This window comes from Ambystoma mexicanum, chromosome 5p, assembly GCF_040938575.1.
Source record: "Ambystoma mexicanum isolate Mex_15411 chromosome 5p, UKY_AmexF1_1, whole genome shotgun sequence".
Classification (NCBI taxonomy): domain Eukaryota; kingdom Metazoa; phylum Chordata; class Amphibia; order Caudata; family Ambystomatidae; genus Ambystoma; species Ambystoma mexicanum.
In genome coordinates, this window is record NC_090930.1 from 473,655,662 (window position 1) to 473,679,237 (window position 23,576).

The 23,576-nt window shown below is 45.0% G+C and overlaps 1 protein-coding gene across 6 annotated transcripts in view; it reads right to left on the reverse strand.

The window, feature by feature from the left end:
• HTR2C (5-hydroxytryptamine receptor 2C) overlaps positions 1-23,576 on the reverse strand; it is a 4,576,123-nt gene that overhangs the window by 1,166,519 nt on the left and 3,386,028 nt on the right. For all 6 annotated transcript variants that reach the window (XM_069612886.1, XM_069612885.1, XM_069612883.1 and 3 more), the window contains one exon: positions 11,386-12,031. In XM_069612886.1, the coding sequence (XP_069468987.1) occupies positions 11,386-11,770 (385 nt within the window). In that variant the 5' untranslated portion in view covers positions 11,771-12,031. The remainder of the gene's footprint in view (positions 1-11,385; positions 12,032-23,576) is intronic.

Here is a 23,576-nt window from a genome sequence, read left to right on the forward strand (position 1 = left end):
ATTTGCTGCACTTTCCTTTACCTGCACTGAGCCACCACCTGGCTGCACTTTTGATTACCTGCACTTCTCATTTCCCCTCCCCCTTTTGGCACTTCCCCCCATCCACTTCCTGCACTTGCACGATCTGAATGACACAAGGCCTAGTAATATCGTATCATATCATATGAGTGTCAGACATTTAGCTACCTGCCTTTTAAACAATCAGCCATTTTACGTCTGGAAAATAGAAATTGAAATACTCTTTCTGAAACTGATAAATGCCCCTTGTTCCCCACAAACAACATAAGTAGGCATGAACGTAGCAATTCAACCACTAATCCATACTCTTATGCTGGCTCCAAATGGCCAAACAATGGAGACAGTGCACTGTAGAGGAAGTCAAACATAGCATGCTTTTAACACCTTGCAATGTCTTCCTGGACTTCAGAGTGACATGTGTTGTATTACCATTGTAAATATCTTTATCACCACCAGTACACTTTCTAACTAACATTTTTGGTGGAGTTGTTGTGCTGAAAAGGCCCTCTGGGCTGTAATGCTCCTGCTGAAGAGATAATTACTGATTTATTGTGCTAAGTATTCTTAGGATTTTCCGCAGCGTCCGACGGTGGAGTGGTTGCTGAGTTAAGTGACCAGAAGAAGTGTCTGGTAATAAACTATGAATGTGCCTTGATGGTAGGCAATGCCCCTTCATCCCTTATGATCCTTGGCTCTGCCAATCCAAGCCAAGGCACATATGTTTAAGTTCCAGCACAGCAGCAAGCTTATCCAGAAATGCTTTTGTCAAGGAACATCATTATCGAAATCCATGTCCCTAACAATGGCACTGTGCAATCCTTTACTGATCCAAAACGTTATGTTTAAATAGAGCTGCCTTCAAGACCCAGGGACAGTAATGAAATAACTGCCCATATGCCATTGCGCGCTCCAGTCATGCCTTTGGGGCTTCCTTTTAATTACTTCAAAGAGATGAAACCTATTCCATTAGGCTGAACTCAAACGCTTTGCATTACAATAAAATGCATTGTTGGCTCCCGATAAATGGACATGCTCAGTTCAAAAACTCTGCCCTGGCCACAAGGCCTTCCATAGTAGGATGCCAGTTTCCCCTAGATGGCAGCTTTGAAAGGGAGATTTATATGGTACCATCACACCACTGATCATACAATGGTGTGTTAAAGTTTTTTTTCAGATTAAACTGATTATCCCATAAGGTAGGAAGGCTTAATTCCCTTAGTTGGTGAAGCCGTTTTGTACTATTGTGTTAAAGTGAGTGGTCCATCATCAACTTTCATCGGAGTTTGTGGAATATTTGCATAGAGTGTCTTGTCACATTTAATCAGAATATTTACAGCCAGATTCCAATCAGAAACATTGCTAGGCTCAACAAAATTGCATAGGCATTTTTTCTATCAGCACAGTGCCGTGGCTGCCTGCTAGGAAGAATTCTCATAAATCTGCTGATTCCCTTCACCTTAGAGAGCCCCAGCAACTTTGCTGGATTTTGAGGACTTGATTTTTTTACCTGGAAAGAGTGTGGGCCTTTTTTTCCCACTCTTTCATGTATTTTGATGTGTGTTTTACTATTGTGTTCTTTGATTATGGAGTTTTAGATAACTCCATAGGCATCATCTTTTCATTTGTGTTATACCGCACCTTCAGTGCAGTAACACGGAAGCCGTTGAGGCTGTCCAATGTTCAAATACCTTCTCTGGGATAAACTACTGTTTCCCAGAGAAAGTAAAGTTAAATTGGCTTTACTAGTCTTTTTAAATTCCTAGACCCAGGACACACTATCTTCCCATAGAGTGCTCGAGGGGTTACCTAGTATCCCCTATGTCTAGAATCTCATGTCAAATGCTACCCTTTCCTATAGAAATGGCTGGTGGTAGTGGTTTACAATGAACTATGATTTTTCCCAAACGCGAACACCGTTAGCTAAAAATCGCGGGAGCCATGTTTTTCAAGATGGCGCCACAGCCCCCTTTGTTTAAACAGGTCCCTGTCTTCTTTTTCTGGAGTTTCTTTTTGGAATGTTCCTTCTAGAGATTGTCTCTGCACGCCAAACCAGGTTTGGTCCCTTTGTTCCTACGCCTTTGGCAGGCTTCAGGACTGAAGACCGCCTCTGGCACCTGAATTTCTGCGTGGGCAGGAATTGAGGGAGTTGCCCAAAACTCCCTGTGCTTAGTCTCCTAGGAGACCCAAATGCACTCTGGCGTGATTGGCTGGCCGACTGTCCAGCAAGGACAGTCACCCTGCTGGCTGAGTGGCAGCTAGACTGGAATGGCTTGGAAGGCAGAGTCGACCACTGGAATAAAAGAACCGAAGACGAGTAGGAAGAGGACAGCTGCTGCAACTCCTGGACCATTGGTTTGCCCGGTGAAGCCCTGCTGCAGGTCCGAATGGCCAAGTTCATCTCGACAGAGAAGCCCCTTCAAGGGCGACTTCTTCCTTTGATTTGGTAGGACCAATCAACTCGCAAGCCACCTGGACACCATTCTCAGAGCTGGTTAGGATTAACCAGGGGGAAGGGTACCAGCTTGTGTGCTTGAAGAGCAGCTACCGGAATCGAAGATTTGACAGTTTGCCAGCTTTGCGACCAGTCCCCGTGCAGTGCAGGAGTCAGCCGACGTCCTCCCTCTTGCCTCCACGACTGAGGCTCAGGAACAGCGAGATCTGCAGGAACTGCCAGGAACAGAAGTATTCAGCTGCATCTTTTTCTTCAATATAAGGTACTGTGAAAACTCGATCGAGATAACTTACCTCTCACTGCGAAAGTGAGTAAAACTATGGCAACTTTCAGCCCTGATCAGCTTGAGACCCAGCATATGAACCCTTCTTCTTCAAACTACTTCTGAGAACTTTTGCAAAGACTTTACCATTTAATAACCAGTACCGTTTTTACCTATACAAGACTCTAGTCCATTGACTTTGGCCTATCTATTGCATTGAATCAATTCCTCTGATGAACTCAAACTATTTGCACTGTTTTAGAGTAACTGTAATATTCGTTTTATTAACATATGCCTTCTTACTCCTACTTTAATGCCCTTTTGCTCCTACTTCAAGGGAGGTCAACTGCTTAGTAAACAGTACTTTAGGATAATTTGTGTGTGATATTGGTTGCCTTATTTAGTGAATGCTTTATAAATGATTGTGAAATAAATAAATAAGTGTTTTTACCAAGAAACCTCGAGTATAAGTGTCTATCTGAATACTGGTCATTTTAGACCTTTGTGTAACATCCTTACAAGCACACATTCACTCTTTAGATAAGCCTGGCTGCTCAGCCCACTACCAAAAACTGTGTGGTACAGATTTATACCAAAGGATGGTTTTGCTTACACCTGTAGTCATAGTTGTGTGTAATGGTCCCAGAGGGTACTGCATGCAAACTTTGCCAAACACTGGTGGCAAGCAGCGAGGATAAATTGTATGGTTGTTACATTGAGAGTTCTGCTTTACTTTTGTTCAGATAGTAACCTTCACAAGGCTAAGCACCACTAGAAAAGCAATTTTATCATGCCTAATATGGATAACTACAGACAGGAGGCCCTGATCATTTTAACAGTAGATCAACTGAAGGACATGTGTAAGGTCAGGAACCTCCCAGTTAAAGGAAAGAAAAATGAATTGATAAAAAGATTGTTGGAATTTCAAAGTCTGAGAAGTGGGTATGTTACACCTACTCCTTCAGCATATGTGGAAAATGTTGATGTGGATGATAATGATTCAGAGTCTAACTCTAATGCTATTGAGGAGCCAGGAGAGTCAGAGGAGTCTCAGGATGCGAGCCCCACTGCACCTCTACCTGCTCGTAGGCCTCAATCTTTAACCTACAGGGACCCTACCAGGTCCAGTACTTAGTCCAGAATGTGTCTCTCTTGAAAAAATGAGACTTGAGTTAGAGTTCAAATGGCTCTGAATGCAAACTGAAACCAAACATCAAGAAATCAAACTCAGAGAAATGGAAATGCATCATGCTCTTGAAATGAAGAAATTGTCTCTTGAAAATGGTTCTATCCCAGAGTAGTCTAGGTCTTCCAGCCCTAAGAGACCTTGCTTGACTAAAGAAGAGTATGTATGAGGTGAGACTTGATATTTTGGATTGGTTGGCTGCTTTTGAGTATAACTATGGGATTCAGGGATTCACGGGGAATCAGTTGATTCCTTGGCTTTTGTCTAGGCTCCCCCAAGTTGCAACTGATGCTGTAATGGAGGTGGGGGAACTTGAAAGATTGGAGTATGCAAATATGAAGCTAGCTTTGATACCTAGATTTGGGAAATCAACTTCACAGTACCTTAAGAGGTTTGGGACCCTCAAAAAGCATGATGGTACCCTTTGGGCTACCTGGATGTATGCATGTTCGAAGAACTTAGATGTTTGGGCAAAGGGTTACAGAGTTAACACTTTTGAAGGAATGAGAAATCTATTTTGTTAGAATCTATTTTTGATGCCCGTTTTCCTGAGCTGAGACAGCACTTGGCTGACTTCAAGGAAATTGATCCAAAGAAGTTAGCAAAGGCTGCTGACTTGTAGGTTGCCAACAGGGCTACTCACAAGGATTCTGGGGCAACTCAGAAAAGGGATGATGGGGAGCAGAAAAGGAAGATGGCAAAGCAAATTCGATTATCTCCAATCCAAAAGAGGGCTCCAAACAGAAAAAAAGGGTAAGCCACAAGGGAAACCGAATCAGGCTAGTGAAACCTCTGGTGCTAAACCAGAGGAAGGTCAGCAAAAGCCCCCATTTGTCAAAACATTTGGAACATTTTATGCCTATGGGTCAACTGACCATGTGAAAGGGTATCCCAGATGCAAAGGTAAACCTTCAGGGATCCATACTGCCTCCGTAGCCTTTTCCCCAGAGGGAGAAAGAAGTACATATGGCAAGTGGAAACTTTCAATTACTGGCTGAAGACCCCAGTGGAGTCTCTGCCAGTATTTCTTTAGTGTCCCTGGGTCTGTGGGAAAAGCATAATTTAGATGTCTATAATCCAATTCCAGATAACATAAAAGAATATTATAAGGACATTGTACTTGTAAATGGTCAGGAGACCCCTGCCATTAGAGACACTGGGGCCAGCATTACAGTGGTGGATGAATCGTTTTTCAAATATGAGGATGTTGCTAAGGCACCCAAAGGCCTCACTAAACTTGCTGTAGGCCCTGTTCAAATGCTTCCAAGATTATCAGCTCTCATCCAGTGGAACAACATGACTGTCAAGATACCTGTTAGTGTGCAGAGTGAGGTGCATGGGAGTCCTGTTGGGCAATGACTTAAAAACTCATGGAGTTATATCAAGCACAGCCAGGCCTCCCAGCAAGAGGAAACAGGAACTGAAGATGAAGGCCAGAGAGAGTACCTTAACTGACTCTCCCGAGGAATTTACAGAAGAATCTATAACACCCAGTCCACAGGAACCACTAACTGCTATTTCTAAGAAGAAAGAGATACAGGGGAAAACCAAGATCTCAAAGAAAAAGCCAGAAGACACTCCTGTGCTTCCAACAAGGACATCCCACAGAGGACTGTCCAAAGTCACACCTGTGACTGCTCCACCAGCTGAGCCTGATTGTGAGGAACAAACAGGAAAGGTTGAATCAGCTGCTGAAGATTCAGAGCTGGAAGAAGACCTTGTTGGAGATCTGGATGCTAAAGACCATCCTGAGCTGCAGTCTTTACTGGCAGAAGGTGGTCCCTGTAGTGCAGACTTCATCAGAGGTCAAAGAGAGTGTCCTACTCTTGAAGGACTTAGCCAACAGGCAGCTTCCTAGCGGGACAGGCACGAGCCGGGGAAGCACAGGTTGTACTGGGAAGATGGCCTCTTTTACAGTAAACCAACTGATTCTATCCCAGGGGACTACACAAGACTTGTAGTGCCTCTAGAGACATGACACCAGTTCCTACAGTTAGCCCGTGAGATTCCTTTGTCTGGTCACTTCAGCTTTAAGAAGACCAAGGAAAGGCATTCTCTCTGTTTCTACTGGCCTAAGTTGGACTCCGATGTAATAAATTCTGTAGGTGCTGTCACACTTGTCAGACTTCTAGCAAGAGTGGAGCAAAGAAGGTGGCACCTTTAGTGCCTCTCCCAGTGGTGGGAGTCCCTTTTGAGAGGGTAGGAATCAACATTGTTGGTCCCTTAGACCCTCCAACCTCTTCAGGCAATCGATTTATATTAGTTGTAGTAGACGATGCTACTAGGTACCCTGACGCTATACCTATGAGGACTGTTACAGCTCAGGCTGTTGCTAAGGCCCTACTTGCTGTTTTTATCAGGGTAGGTTTTCCTAAGGAAGTCATCTCTGACAGGGGATCAACCTTTATATCCCACTACCTGCAGGCCATGTGGAAGAACTGTGGTGACATAGAAGTTCTAAACTGCCTACTATCCCCAGACAAATGGATTGGTAGAGGGGTTTAACAGGACTATAAGGAGCATGATAGGTGCTTTAGAGGAACCCCTTAGAAGAAAGGGCAACCTTCTACTGCCATGCCTTCTATTTGCTTATAGAGAAGTCCCTCAAGAGGGATTTGGATTTAGTCCCTTTGAGCTTCCCTATGGCCATCCAGTTAGAGGTTCACTGGCCCTAATTAAGGAGGGGTTGGAGAGTGCTCCTTCTCCCAAGCCAGGGAGAGTCACTAACTATGTGCTAGGTCTCCAGAGGAGAATGACACACCTGAGGACAGAAGCATCTGATAACTTAAAAGCAGGTTAGGCTCTGGTGAAGCATTGGCATGACCAAGAAGGCCAACATGGTTGAGTTTACTCAAGACCAGCAAGTTTAAGTTATGGTACCTACAAGGCAGAGGGCCTTACAGGACAAATGGATTGGACCCTTCAAAGTTGTGGGGAAACTTGGAGAGGTCAATTATTTGGTGGATTTAGGCAATCCTAAGGAGGCTCCCAGGGTCTTTCACACCAGCCATCTAAAAGCCTATGTCTCAAGACCAGAAATGGGAGCTTTGCTTCTAGCTTCTGCTCAGGAGGAAGAGGAGAGTGAACCTCTACCTGATATCCTCAGGGAATAACCTTTAGGTGGAAATATAGAAGTAGTTAATCTCTCTTCTAATCTGACACTGGGACAACAGGAGGAGTACAGGTTTCTGTTAAATCAGTTTGCCTCCTTGTTTTCACTATCACCAGGCTTGACCCCTTGGGGCCAGCATGATATTCTCACTGGTGACTGTTTACCTGTTAAATGCAGAGGTTACAGGATGTCAGACAATGTAAGAACCCACATAAAGGAGGAGGTCAACAAGATGCTTGATCTCGGGTAATAGAACCCTCTACCAGTCCATGGTCAAGTCCAGTTGTACTAGTGCCAAAGGCAGGATCCAAGGAGTTGAGATTATGTGTGGACGATAGAGCTCTAAATGCAGTCACAAAGAATGATTTCCATCCTTTGCCTAGGACAGATGAGCTGGTGGACAAACTTGTTTCAGCCAAGTACCTCAGTACATTTGACCTAGCGTCAGGCTATTGGCAAGTAGACTTGACAGACCATGCCAAGGAGAAAACTGCATTTTCAACCCCAGCAGGCCTCTACCAGTTTAAGTATATGTCATTTGGAGCAAAGAATGCACCTGCAACATTCCAAAGGATAGTTAATCAAGTTCTGAATGGGATGGTGAACCTCTGCATGGCATACTTGGATGACATTGCAGTGTTCAGCCCTACCTGGAAAGAACATGTCAACCAGTCTTAAAAGCTCCCGACTACAGCCAAACCTTCATTGTGCAAACGGATGCTTCCAATACAGGTATAGGTGCAGTTCTGAGTCAGCTGGATGGGAAAGGTGGGAACACCCCATCTGCTTCATCAGCAGAGAGCTGAAGGAATCTGAAGCAAGGTGGGCAACAATTGAAAGAGAATGTTTTACCATTGTGTGGTCCCAGAAGAAGTTTAGGTCATACTTGTATGGATCTACTTTTGTGATTCAGACTGACGACCAACCCTTGAGATGGTAAATGCAGATGAAAGGGGAAAATCCTAAATTGTTAAGATGGTCACGGTTTGATTTTACCAGTGAACACAGGTTAGGGTGTAATCCCCAAAATGCTGATGGTCTCTCCAGAATGTATGACCTTTCTGAAGAATTTGCATTTGTTAGACAGTTTTCACATATTGACTGGGGCAACGAATGCAGAGAGAGAGACCCTAATTCGTTTCCACCCCTTTGGCTCTGGGCCACATGGAGACGGGAAAGGGGGGCATAGACCCTCCATGAAGCTTTCCTGATGACCTCACCAGCCCTTCCAGAGAGTGGTGGGGAAGGAGGTGGAATACACAGGGACTAGGAAATGGCGAGGAGAGGGCATAGAAAGCACCAGAGAGCACAACATTAAATAAAGGATGGAAAATATCCGAGGTGGAAGCGGATCCATGGGCACACAGCACACACTTACCCCCACAGAAGGTGGAAAACGCCAAATGGCTATGCACAAAGGAAACTGGTGTTTCATTAATGTATATTTGTATAGCCTAGTATATTCCTTTATTTTAGACTGTTGACTATTGCTGTGTTTGATCACCTTAACACTCCTCAAGAGTACAGTCTGTCCTCATGGCCACATTACCACACAAGGTAAAGGAGGCCTCCCTTAACTGCCTATTTCATCTTTATGATTAGATGTCTATTTGGTGGATGTCTGAGGGCAGAGTGTGTGGTTTAGCCACTACTCATCCTTTAACTCCTGCAGAACAGTAGTCATGTTGTTGCATATATAAAGCAACTAGCCGATGTACCCAGCATTGCTTGAGCTTTCATTCCATCATAGGCACGGGCAACTCTGCAAAATTTGGTGCAGATTGGTGAAACAGTGTGGAATTGAATAAGGGACAATGCTTCGCCAAGCCACAAAACCACAAAAATGGTTGCTGAAATCCGGGGAAAGGGATGGGGTGTCCAAATGTCATGTAGCCAGTAATGTCCGGAGGGTCCTAACAGGTGACTGTGCTAAGGTTGGTGCAGATTGGTGAAACAGTGTGGAATTGTATAGGGAACACACGCAAAGCCACAAACCCACAAATGTTCACTTTTATATATATAGAGATAGATTGTATTTAACCCAAAATGCCTCCAACAGCAGGAAAAAATTCCACTCCAACATTAGACAGTGTACATTAGCGGCGTAGTTGTGTGGTGCAAAAATGGTAATCCTTGGTGTTTGGACCAGGAGAGGCATTGAGGGGGTGGGGAGTGAAAAAGAGCTAGAGCAGATGTGAAAGGTGAGAACATCATTGTTGTGAGCAAGGAGGGGTAACCGGAGTAGTCTCAAGCATTGAAAGTCACCCATTGCATAGGTTTTTAGCATTGTATGATTCGAATAGTCACAAGAGAATCTGTCCAACTATGGAACAGATTGTGTGCACGGGTTGTGCTTGCCTTGTGGTTATGATACAAAGCTTAACTACAAAGATCTGTGGTCCGATTCTAGTGAATGCAGGGTTCAGGCAAAGCGGACATGGGTCTCCATCAGATCCCTGCAGTCTCAACATGAATATCAGAGGTGGTTCCCAGGCGTTCAGGCTGCAATGCATGGATCCTTTATTAAATCTTTTACTTTGCGCCATATGGGGGGAATACAAATACATAGCACACAAGTAGGAAGGTGACACAATGTAGATCCCAAAATCCACAGGGTCACACCATTCCTCACTCTGCACATGCACTTACACACCCTCTACTCATCCTACAGTACATGCACACACACTACATAGACACACATACATTACATAACTCTCACACAGACACACACACGTTTACATTTAAAACATATCCTTACCTTTCAGAATCCGTTCCTGTAGCTCCCCCCCTGTTCCGGCATTACTTTGGATCTTATACTCCAGCACGCACGAAAGGTACGCAGCTGTCATGCGCAGCTGAGCACAGGAGTCAGAGCCATCCATGTACTGGGGATGGGGATTGGCTCGGATTTCAGAATGAAATCATTTCTTTTTGAAGTCACTCGCACTAACTACAAAAAAAAAATGATTTCCGTTTCGCATTTATTTTTGAAGTCAGAGTGGTTTCAAAAAGTAATTATTTCTTTTTGCAATGCGAGCCCCCCCCCCACCACCAGGGGTAGAAAAGGCAGGACCGGGTGTCGCTTGGAGGATGCCAGGGTTTGCAACTGCGACCACTGGCGACCCCCAAATTACGTCCCTATCGGACACAAATAGCGCCAACAATCTAATTTCAAACTTCTACCTTGACATACAAGTAGTCTCCATGATGAAACCATTATTACCTCTCGTCCTCTAGGTGAGAGGCTGCTGGTTAACAGTGGCTCTAGTGCTAGCGCAGTCTCGCTTGCAATGTGCTTACGTGTGGTTTCAATTTGTTTTCCTCCTTTCTGCTGTGATTTTATGTCCCTGTTGAATATGGAATTGTTTGCTGCGAGCCGCAAACCGCCGCAGTGAGGCATGCCTACGGCACAGCCACGCTCGAGAAATAAACGGCAATGTTCAGATTAGGGGTCTCCTGACACCGTGTTCTTAAAGACCTGGAGTGCAACCGTTTGTCACCTTTTTGAAACGACATAATAAAGGCAATCTTGCCAGGATTTCATTCCGTGCAGTGTGCAATTTCCTTCTTCTGTATCTAAATTCTATATCGCCAGGCCCTTCTCGGCAGAAACGCAATCGCTCGCTGCACTGCCCGCAGATGAGGCTCAGCACAGCCCATCATCATTCCCCTCTGCGTCACTCGGTGGGGCTGCTGCAAACGTATAGGCCTCGCGCCTTCTATTTCCTGTTGTAAACAGTGGAATTGGTTGACGTTGCGCCAGTTCGCCTCATCAGCATGCGCGCGAAACAGCTCACAATGCAGATGGTTTCGTTGGAGCAGGAAAGGGAATGCCTTTTGTTCCTTGGAGTTTCACAACGCCTGCCGGTGTGTTTTAATGCCAAGAACCAATTACCAAACAGATTTGAACTTCGATCACCTGAGAGAGAAACAGCATGCTTTCCAAGAAACGAATTGACCCATAAACAGGCCCAAACGCCTGCATTATCAGCATCTCGTGCTGGTCCTTCAGCGCAACAGGGTAATGCCCGAACCATAAACACAAAATGCTAGGGTGGGACCGTTTTTTCATTCAAAGTGGCTAACTTTTTTGGACCATGAGGCCCAGTTTCATAAGTTAATTTACACATGCTGCTAGTAGTTTTGACCAGTGTTACTGAATACATATTCTTCAAAATGCACCATTTGTATCACATTTTATCAAACACCATTCACTTGGGCACTACTCTGTCACAGAAGGAGTGAATTGCCATTTGCAACTGCAGGCCCCTTTTTCACTTGTGCCCGAACCCTGAATATCACCACAGTGCAATCATCATCAACCAGTCACAAAATAACCATGCATTGCTACTCACCATACAGGACGGTGATGAGCGAGACCGGCATAACCAGGATGCCCACAAGCATGTCCGCCACCGCCAGGGACATCAGGAAGTAGTTGGTGGCATTCTGTAGTTTCTTCTCCAGGGACACAGCCATGATGACCAGTATATTTCCTCCAATTGTCAGAACAATGATTGCCAAAATCAGTAGGGCCGGCCAGTTTTTATCCCCAATGGACATGTGCGCAACTTCTTCCACTAGCGAGGCATTAAGAGGGTCAGCCGTGGGCACGGTCTGGTTCAGAGTCACATTGTTCTCTATGTGCCACGCCATCAGCCCACTGTGCAACCCGAAATCCAGAGTCACAGACACTGTGGTCAAGCCATTGAATATCCCTGGCCCGCCCAGAGTGCTCATCCTGCGGACTTGACTGGCCACTTCCTATTTGTGCCTTTGTGATACTCTCAGTAGTGCTTCGAATGCCCAAAGAAGCCGGGGCAGAACTGCGTCTTGCCAAAGCCGGGCGAAGGCTTCATTTTCCATAATGTTCGAAGCCTCAAGGAAGTCACTGTCACGGATGTCAGCTTCTCTTCGAAAAGTACACTACAACAAGCACATTTTGAAAACCAAGAGGGCTGCAATATTGGTAACGTCCAATTCATTTTCATGTCCAGTGCCCTGCAAAATAAACAGAGAACTGTAAATATCAGTTCATTCCAAGGACCTCAGTCTTCGAATACTGTATTCCCATTATCTCGTGCAAAGACAAAAACAAAACAAGTTTGCCCCTCCTGTCTGTTAATATGTTATTCCGGCTGCACATTCCTTGTGGGACTAGCACATGCCTTTTAATTATGTTGCAATAAACGCATTCCAATGTAATTTGGCTGAATAAATGCTGATTTACACTAATTGAATGTTTTGTGAAATCTACAGAGGGGACACCGAGTGGTAGAATGTGTCTCTTGATAGTTGCTGTTTTTGCAGCCTGGCAGCACGTGGATTGTTTAATTTATATTGAATGTGGTGATCCCATTTCCACTTTAGCTTCACTGCGGATGCCTATAGATTCCATAAATGCAGCCTAGCAAATAGTAAATGATATTAAACACGCTGAGCCTACAGTAAGACTGACATTGTTTTTATAAACCCCACCACTGATGTCAAAGCGTGAAACCTGCCTTTGCCTGCCTTTATTTTCGGAGCCCGCAGCAGATTTCCCTTCCTAGAGATCACATCAAAAATTGGCTGCCTGACAACTGAAGGAATTTTGCTTTCATTTTACCAAAAGCAAAACAATGGTTCCTTAATGAGGTTTCAGTTCCCCCTTCCTTACTGAGTCAAGCGGCAGACATTTGCGAATAGTTTTACATCTACTAATCTTTTCAAGAAAAAAAAAAACGTTTCAGCAGCACACACATCACGTTTCATTTTCATCAGTATTCACAATCATAAACAAATGACCCCTCTAGGGCAGTTTTTGTCAAATCATTATTTTAAACGTAGCACACACCTGTTGAAATATAGACAGAGCAGGCCACACAAGATCCCTTGCCAGGTGCAACGGCGCGTTGCACTGAAAAATAAATTTGCAGCAAAAGATGTTTTTAAAAAAACATTGTCTAAGGGTAATTCTTGAAATTAGGCCTCTGAAAGCAGTGGACACCAGAAAAGATGTGTAGATGTGTTTAACAACATTTATTTTATTTTTATTTATTTTTTTGTTTATAGAGTGGCCCTAGCTCAAGAGCAGTGGAGCGTGCTACAGGGTGTGGGTAGACAGCTTTTTGGCTAGTGTGTGAGCAGTAGCTCAGTACTGTGAGTTGTGGTCTGTGTATCATTCTATGCATCTATCATGATTGGACTTGGTCAGGTATTTTTGAAAAAGCCACGTTTCGGGAGTTTTCCAGAATTGGAGAATTATGGGGAGGGCATTCCCACAGGGTGGGTGTGTGACGAGGGAAGCACTGTTTGCAGGTCCTTTTTGGCTTTGTGTTTCTGGAAGCGCAGGGTGCTGTCAATGGAGAAGACTAAGGATTTTTGTGAATCCGAGAGATGTGGATCAAATCCTGCTAGGCGGATATCATTGAGTCATTGTGGGATGAGTTGTTCTTTATCTCAGTGGCCAATGAGGACAAATTCAAGTCTTGGAGGGGTTACATTTTAGGTAGGCACTTGACATCTAGGACCTGATGATGGCTAGGTTATCGCTGAGACTACTGAGGTCCTGTGGGCTTTTTGCTGTCATGTATAACTGAATATTATCTACGTGTTGGTAGATGGGTATATCATGATCTTTGAAGTGGGTAACCATAGACTTCATGTAAAGCTCAAAGAAGATTGGTGAGAGCATGGAGCATGGGGGACTCCATGGGAGACTGGGATTAGGTTACAATTCAGAGGTAGGAAGTAAACCAATTGAGGTCAGTACCAGAGAATCTCACCCTGTCAGTGAGGAGGAGGAGGAGGATGCAGTGGTCAACAGTGTCAAATGCAGCCAAGAGGTTAAGGGAGACGAGAAGGCATGAGTCACTCTTATCTGTGATTTGCAGGGCGTGGTCATCATTCACCACCTGGATAGTGGCTCTCTCTCAGTGCTGCACAAGGGGGAGGACTTCAACTGGCAGTAATGTAGGAGGACTAGTTCAATTCTGACAACTACTATGCTTCAGGCAAGCTGGACCTTGCTTCAAGCAAACTTATAATGTCATTGAGGCCCTGATTTTTATTTTGTTTCCCGTGAGAGTAACACTGTTAAATATTTAGGTAGAACCTGAATAATTGCTCCAATGTTGCCTAACTTATACTTGCAAAACTGAGCAAAATAATAAACACACCTTTGAAAATGTATGTTTATAGTGTGTTTACAGTTTACATTAAATCCTTACACACTGTCATATAGTTCATTACAATTAAGAATTGATAGAGAAAAAGAGAAAACAAAATTGAAATTAAATTTAAAAAACACATCATACTTCACCATTTTTCTCTTCTCACATAATTTATAGTTTATTCCTATAAACCTACTATTATTTCTGCTTGTTCAATTCATTCTAGAATCCATTTATAGGAAAGTCCTTGGCTATAAATGGAGCATACACAAAAGGTGTTGTCAGGAATCACAATTTATGTACAAATATGCTGATGTTTGTTACGAGTTCATCAAGCTTAGGGCAAGCAGCGAATAAATCTTCAGTGTTTCAATTTCCTTCTTATCTCCATAAAAACGACATATTCTAAGTGATTTAATCAATTCAATATGTGGTCCTTTCACATCCATAGTCTGGAACTGGTTCAACTCGAATTTAAGAAATACATGTTTAGCCTCCTTGTCTGGAAACATTAATAAATAAGGTTGGACGTACCGGAAGGAAGGTGAGAGTTTAGCGTATTCATGAGAGAGTGCTAACTTTGCTATCTGTGTTAAATTGTCCCATACGATAGCCTTAACGTTTCATATTTTTGATTAGAACTGTCACTTGTTAATCCGTGTTGCATGCATATTCTATAGGTTTAAAAAAATCCAACACCCTTTTGAGAGACATGATCGCTTCTCTCAATAATCTCGATATATCTGTCAATTAAGAAAGCATAATTCTTAAGAAGAATGAAAACTGTCTTATTTTCACTTCAGTGTTCAAAGATGTCATTGCCAGTTCACATCTAAGTAGGTGTTAGGAAGTATTGGGTGCCCCAAAATATATTTGCAATAATATCCTTCCAGTTTATTTATCCAAGTTTTAATATTTATTATAAATAAAAAGTTAAATAACACCACAGGAGAACATATTTTTATAGCGGATAAATGCTGGCTTTAGGGAATAATCACTAAATCTATGATATAGAGCCCTCAAATAGGCAGCAAGCATTATTCCACTTTTATAGGGATTTACTATAATCCTCTTTTCCCTAAATTGTCTTTTATATAATTATTCTAAGAAACACGTAGTCCATATTACTGTCCTATATTCACGGTCCACAGTTGCACCTAAAGAATAACCCGGCTCTATTATAGTGGATCTCCATGACCTTAGTTTTGAAGTCATTGATCTGTAGATGATGATCCTCAGTGAATAATGCCATGGAATTCAAGGATGACTATAAGCCTTGTTCCGTAGTATCCAGCAGTATAAAGTCGTCTGCATAGGATAACCACGTGACATGGGTAGAGCCTAATTTGTGAGAGACTAAATTGGCCTGTAACTGATATATTTGGAAATCCACCAAATATATATTGAACATTAAGGGATTAACATGCAACCCTGTTGGAGGCTGTGATAGGTAGAAAGCTGCCTTGTAAAGTTGCCCTTTGTATTGAGTCAGATTTTAACCTTTGTATCTTAGCACAGCCCTATTATTCATTGTAACCATCTTAAATCTATCTTCCTATTTAGTAATATGTTCCATTGACATTGTTGACACACCCTATCAAACACTCACCTTAATTATATGAAGGCCACAAAAGGGGTGGTTGCCTTTTGACTACAGCTGTCTTGGCCAGTGTCTTTAGAACCATGATAATGTGCCTTGTCGAGCAATGTTGCGTAAAGCCATCTGTTCAGCGCACAAAACATGTTGGTCACTATGGCAATTCTGTAGATAACCAGAGTAATGATAGTAAATGCTTTACTGAAACAATGAGCCTATATTAAGATGGTTAATTTTTGGGACCTTTATTTTAGTAAATTGGTATGGCAAGGGCTTCTCTCCATGACAGTGGAATTTCCCCTGAGTTAAATACTATTAAATAGTGGTCTCAATCTCCAAGCCCAAGTCTTAGAGGTATATTTGAGTGTTAAAGAGGGTAAACCATCAGGACCCCGAGCAGGGAAAGATCTCAATTTATCAATTGCTGTTTAAATGTGCTCTTTTGTAATTTCGGCTATCGCTGCTCTATGCTGTCTGCTTAACATTTTCTAATCCAAATGAAAGCCTGTTGCAGGTTGATAGGTTGCTAAAATAAAATTAAACTAGCCTCATTCATTAATAGGCATACTTGAAATATGGGTGTATTAAAGTTTTGTTTATTTACCATCTTCCAGAAGGTTTGAATATTCTTTCTCATTAGACATTTTAGCATATTTTTATTGGCTAATTGCCTTCCTCCATGTTTATGTTGTATCAATCAATTTTAATATGCATGTTTCAGACTTTTTATTTGTTCCTTTTGAGTTCTAGGAGATTCAGGAGATGTATTCAAGATTCTAATTTCCCTCTACAATAACATTTTCCTCTCATTGATCAACGGACCCCACTTCATCTTTTTCACCTTTTTCTACAGGTTGGTAACTATGTTTTTTAAAGTATCTCCCTATGAAGGATATAACTCGCTCTTTTATATGATTGGAATATTTCTGAATCGTCATTGGCCCAAGGTCTAGTTGGTTCCACAAATCCTACTGAGCCATACATTGTTTAAAGGCACTTAGGGTTTTAGTAGACCACTTAAGTGCAGTTCTTGAATGGTCAATCTCACTGAGCCAATAAAGGGAAGTTCTAGTTGCCTCATCCTAGTTACTTTTTTTTTTTTAAAACATATTTTTATTGAGAGAGTAGGTCAGCAGCACGACACAATATAGACATATAAAAGCATAGCTTAACTTATCTTACAGCTTTCAAATTAAGGGAGGAAGGGAAGAGGAAGATACCATAGTTTTCGGACATGAGAGCAACCAGTACAAGAGTAGTAGACATTGCAAATCAAGGCGAGGACCTGGGTGTTGCATCAAAGTCTGAGTCCAGGTCGCACAGGTAAAATCGTAACAATGACCAAATATCTTTGGGGCGACATGGTGACGGAACCGACAGTACAAATAGTTCCTCATCGTCATTTACCATACAAAGGTCTTTTAAGAAAGTGGCTCCGGTTGGGACGGTGGAGGACTTCCAACATTTAAGAATACAGCGTTTGGCAATAATGCAAGAGATGTTAAATAATCGGCTCGTAGTTTCCTTTACCTTGCCTATATCGCACAATAGGTATTTCAGGGGGGTGAGAGTCGCCGGAATGGCTGTGATGTCTTCAAGGAGCCTCGCGACTTCCTTCCAGAACTCCACAATTAGCGGACATGACCAGTACATATGATAAGGCGCCGCATTGGGGGCGTCACATTTGGGGCAGGCACCTGTGCAATTTTCCACAAATTTAATAGTGTAGTTGGTTTAAAACTTTGAACTGAATCAGCCGGAGCCCAGCATTCATGGACACTGATCGAGTAAGTTGACAATACCGGGCCCAGCGGACTTCTCGCTCCCAGACTTCTCTCATTGTGTTGCGCGATGGGGAATGGGTCTGCACCAATGAATATAGCATAGAGACCCCCTTGCCGTGGCTGTCTACAGACACTATTGACCTAAAGCATGCATGGGACTGGGGTTCTTGCGGAAATGTCGGCCACTTCGCCGAAAAAGCAGCCCTCATCCTGTAGTATTGAAGGCGTTTAAGCTGGCCCCTCCCCACCGCTTCAATAAAGCCTGTGAGATCACAGAGCTCACCATCTGGGAACATGTCGTGCAGCGTGAAAAGCTTGTTAGGGTCCCAGGACTGCTGGAGGGCTCGATCAAATGTGGGGGAAATGCTGGAGAAGTCCCATAGGGGGACTTCTGGGTCGTAGGGGGATTCCAGACCTAGTCTCTTGTAAATTCTGGCCCAAGCATGAGTGGTCCTGTAAACCGGATCGAACGGGCATATGTCCCCATAGCTTGGGTTAAGAAGGACTGAGCGTATGCCGTTTGGCCGAACAGAGTGCTTTTCAATCAATATGTGGGGGGCAGTGTCCTCTGGGTCGAACCAATGCTTTGCAAATTGAGCTTGCGCACATAAGTAATAGAGCTCGAAGTCTGGTGCCGTGATGCCTCCCTGCACAAAAGGCTCAACCATCTTATCCCAACCCATCCTGGCAGTCTTCCCATTCCAGATAAACGAGGAGGTGAGTGATTTAAGTTTCGAGAAGAAGGGTTTACCAGGCCAAACTGGGATGTTATTGAAGTAATATAGGAGCTTGGGAAGGACCACCATTTTGAGTAGCACAACTCTGCCATACAGGGATAGTGGAAGGCCAGCCCACATCTGAAATTTGGTCGAAAGGGTTGACAACAGTTCCCCATGATTGTTAGTATATAGCAGGTTTTTATCTCTGGCAACCATTATCCCTAGGTAGCGTACCTTGGTGGGGGCAGGGCTAAATCCCTCTATTTCAGCTAGGTCTCCCGTGCCGTCAGTAAGGGGAAATATTTCTGACTTTGGTACATGAATTCTATATCCCGAGTATTCTGAGAATTCATGTATGTCCGACATGATGTGTTGTACATTTTCTTTGGGATCACGGACATATAGTAAAGTGTCGTCCGCGCAAAGCGATATTATCTGAGGGGGCCGGTCATCCTAAGACCTCTGTGTGAGTGGTTCTGATGTATGAATTCCGCCATTGGTTCAATGGTCAGAGCGAAAAGTATGGGCAAGAAGGGACATCCCTGCCTAGTCACCCTGTGTAGGTGGAATGACGGGGAGAGAGTGGTGTTAGTCAGGACCTTAGCTGTCGGCTGTGTGTATAGTAGTCGGACACAGTTAATATAGTACTGGCTGAGACCAAACCGCTCCAGCACCAGAAAGAGGTATGCCCAGGATACAGAGTCAAAAGCCTTCTCGGCGTCTAATGCGACCATGGCCGCCTTGGCATCTGGATCTATCTGTGCCATAACATTAAATAGGCATCTCAGGTGGAGAGCCGTGGATCGGGCTGGTATAAAGCCGGCCTGAACCAGGATCGGCATATATGGCAGGAGTCTGGTGGCCAGCACTTTTGCGAACATTTTTGCGTCAGTGTTGATTAAAGACAGGGGTCTATAGGACGCCATGTCTTGTGGTGGTCTACGGGGTTTCAAAAGGACAGTGATGATTGCTTCCCGCATCGATTCTAGGAGAACCCGCAGGCTCATTGCCTCTTCCCATATTTTCAGCAGTATCGGGGCCAATTCACTACAGAATTCTTTATATAATTCCGCAGGAAGGCCATCCGAGCCAGGGGAACGGCCGCTCGATAAAGCTTTTATGGCCTCTGCAATCTCCTCTGTTGTGATTGGCCTGTCTAATATATTACGGGTCTCGGCCGTTAATGTGGGAAGGTCGAGATTATCTAGATATTGAAACGTGTCCTCTTTGCTTTTTTTATCGTGGTTGGAATAGAGGGAGGAGTAGAACTCAGTGAATGCGGAATTAATGTCTCGGTCTCTGTTTACCGTCACTCCAGTCGATGTCTGTATACTCGGGATCGGGTTATGGTGCCTATCAGTTCTAAGCAAGTTGGCCAGGAATTTCCCAGCCTTATTGCTTTCCCCATATCGTCGGGCTTTGGCTGGTGCAGCCATATAGAGAACTTCTCTATGGGCCAGCTTGTGGAATACTTTTAGCGTAGTATGAATTTGCGACAGGGTTCCCTTAACACGTGTGATGCTGTACTCAGTCTGTAACAGGTCAATTTTCGTCTCGGCCACCCCCAACTCCTCTCGTACCGACTTCAGCATACCAGTCAACCTGCCCAGGATGGCTCCCCGGATCCAGGCCTTGAATGCATCCCATAGAGTAGCATAGGTACCGACCGAACCCTCGTTTAGTTCCAGGAACTCCGCAATCTCTGTATGTAACGATTCACAAATGTTGGGGTCTCTTAGGAATGCAGGGGGCATCCTCCATCTTCTCGCCGGGGTGGAGACATCACTAAAGTTGATGTCAAGCGACACCGGCGAGTGATCCGAAAGGGTGCGGTGATGTATATCACATTGGGAGACCGCCCCAGCTAGGGACTGACTAACGATCCAATAGTCAATGCGCAAATGAGAATTGTGCACCGACGAGTAAAAAGTGTATTTCTTCTCACTTGGGTGTAATGCACGCCATGCGTCTACCATACCCATTTGTTCCATTAATTGTTTTACTACCAGTGCGGCCTTGGAGGGGGTTCTGGGGACAGTCGATGAGCGATCCAGGAATTGGTCTAATATCATGTTGAAATCCCCACCCCAGATTATTTGTGCCTCCCCAGATGAAGATAGCATATCCATTATTGTGCAATAGAACTGTGGGTCATCTAAATTGGGACCATAAGTATTAATCAGAATCACTTGGTGCCCCGCCAATTCCCCCCACACCAATACGTATCTACCCTGTGGGTCTATTTTGCTGGACTGATATTTAAAACATAATTTGGAGTGTATGAGAGTCAACACTCCTCTGGATTTTGCCGAATATTCTGTATAGTACCTGTGCGACCCCCACCTCGGTAAAAGTTTAGTATTGACCTACCCAAGCGCGTGTGTCTCTTGCATGAAAAGAATATGAGGGTACTGGCGTGTGATGTATGCTGTGATCTTCCTTGCCTTAATCGGGTTATTTAACCCCCGGATATTCCAGGAAAGGAGCTTAACATTGAAGCCCTTATTGACTTGTGTCATGGTCGTACCTGAGACTAGACATACGTCCATACTCCCGCCCCTGTCGCAGGGAGAATGGGTATCCTGCTGCAAAACCGCTCTCTATTTTAACTGTTATAACAACCCGGAACATGGGCTCCCCCAACAAGCCCGGCATTTCGCACGACAACACCGTATCCCTATTCCACCCCCAAGCCCCACCCGCATCATCAACCCCAACTGGACGATGTACCCCTAAAGCCATAACCTAGGAACACTCCTGGGGGTGTGTGCTGCACTCACATGGCCGCCGACCCAGGAAGTCTGCACGGCTCCATTTCAACAAACATTTACAGTCAGGGCCACCCTGCGGCCTTCAATTTAAACCATTATAGCAGTGTGGCATAAAAAAAAAACACATCACCCCGCAGGGTTGTCGGGCTCCACCGCGCCCCGGGTCCGCAGATTCTGGTTCCCGGCCCACTCCCGGGCCGGTAGAGGGATGGAGGCTTCAACGTACAGCATGGATTCGGTTGGGTTTTCAAAAAAGTGAGCCCTGCCTCCATGTTGAATTCTCATTTTCGCTGGAAAGACAAGGGAGTACGGGACCTGGCGGAGTCTCAGTTGTCTCTTGACGGGCTCATAAGATCTCCTAAGTGATTGCACATTAGTGGAAAAGTCCGGATATATGTGGATCCTGTTGTTTTCATGGAATAGAGTGCCCTTATCCCTGAATATCCGCAGGATAGCGTCCCTGTCCCTATGATTGAGAAGGCGGGCAATTATTGTACGAGGTGGAGCACCAGGCCTGGGTGGAGGCACCGATGTACGGTGTGCTCACTCCACAAGGAAATGGTCCGAGAAGGAGTCGGGACCCAGGAGTTCCTTCAGAAGGGCCTCTACCTGGCATTCCATAGACCCTTTGCCAAAGGTTTCAGCCACCCCAACCAGACGGATATTGTTCCTCCTAGAACGGGATTCCAAATCCTCGCATTTGTCAAGGGTTTTCCGGAGGTCCCCCTTCAACTGGGCAATATCGCGGCCATGTTGTAGTATCGAGTCTTCATTGATAGCGATCCTGCCTTCGGCCTCAGTAATACGTGTACTTTCCTTGTCCACCCTCGCCTTCAAGGAGCTGATTGTTGCCCTATGTCATCCAATTTAGTGTTCACCGCGAGGAAGCCGTTCTGGACCATAGCCATCAATCGGTCCACCCTCTCCTCCATTGGCAACTCGGGCTGACTGTCCACCTGCTGCGACGGGGGCGCCTCGGACCCGCTGGGCTGGGAACTGGCGAAGGAGTCCATTGGGCCTGTTTTCTTGGGGCGTGCTCCCTTCTGCTCGTAACGGCCCATGTGTAGATTCAAGTGGTCCGCGTCTTCAAGTGCCTCCAGTCCCGTCCGCCCCAACGTATTGTACGGACTCTATACAGGATTGGTAGTGTGCTTAGACCCAGTTATTGTGCAGCAGAGATGTATAAAGGTCGGTTCCGGAGTGCTGGACAGGTGTGATCAAGAATATAAGAGTTATCGCCCAGGGAGGGCTGCAGCGGATAAAGTGTCCCCTCCTCGGCAGATCCTGTTCGGGGTGTCCACCCTCCTCATGCGTTACCCCACCTGTTCTTACTTGTTTTTACGTCCGTCCACATGTGAAGGGGCACTCCACCAGCAGGAGATATCAGGGGAGCCAAGGGCAGCCGCCCCGCAGACACGGGAGTCGGATCAACAGTGGCCCGTGTAGCACGGCGGCTGACTACACACCACGCGGCCGTTGGCGGGGACCACCGCGTTTGACACGCCCAGTATGTGGCGGCACTATATACCACCCACGTGGCACCCTCACATTAGCCGCACCGTCCTGGGTCTCTGCGTCGCGGCAACCACGGCAACCCGCCGGCAGCGTTGGTCCGATCACCTCCAGGAGATTGGTCGAAGCGCGGCCTCTCCGACTCGATTCGGCCCCTCCCCCCGCGGCTCCAGGGGAAGATCGCCCGGAACTCGCGGGCAGCCAACGTCCCAGCCTCCGTCTGCAGGATCTTCAGGACGGTGTATCTTCAACGCGGTCCGGCGTAGCGGCCCAAATTCTTCCCAGTATGTGCCCACAGTCTTACGCCACAGATCGTTGCGTTTCGTTTGTTCCGCGGGCGGCCCTGAGAGTGGATGCGTATCTTGAAGGATTTATAGAAGCCGGAGCTCTGGAACTAGGCGGCCATCTTAGATGTGTGCAACAGCGCCCCCCCCCCCATCCTAGTTACTTTTAAGGTAATAGATAGAAAAGTGTGATCGCTACAAGGTGTAGATTTAACTAACAGGCACTCAGTATGTTCAAAAGGGGAACATGAGAGAACAAAGAAGTCAAATGTGGTTTGGGAAAGGTGATCTCACCTGGTCAATTGTCCTGGGAAATCCTTGTCTGTAAGTTTCTGTAACATGGTAAGACCCCAGTATGCATTAGGGATCCGCCAAGCTTAATCCAAGCGGTTATTTCTTTTCTGTAGAAGCACCGTTGGTGCAATTTCATCGTAATCTAGTCCACCCATACCTATGTGCAATAACTCAGAAGGGCACTTTGCATTTAAGTCTCCACCATATAAAATATGGGTGTCAAAATATATCAATGTCCAGGCCTCATATACTGAAAATAGTGTGTGGAATAGATACTTTAACAGATGACTTTGCCTCCTACACCTCCACTAAAATCACTAAAATATGGGACACCTTGTCCACTCTTCTGTCTCTCCAAACCCATTCCCAATTCTTCCCTCTCCTATCTCCCCCATGCCTACCTCTCTATCTCACTTCTCCCTCCCCCCAAC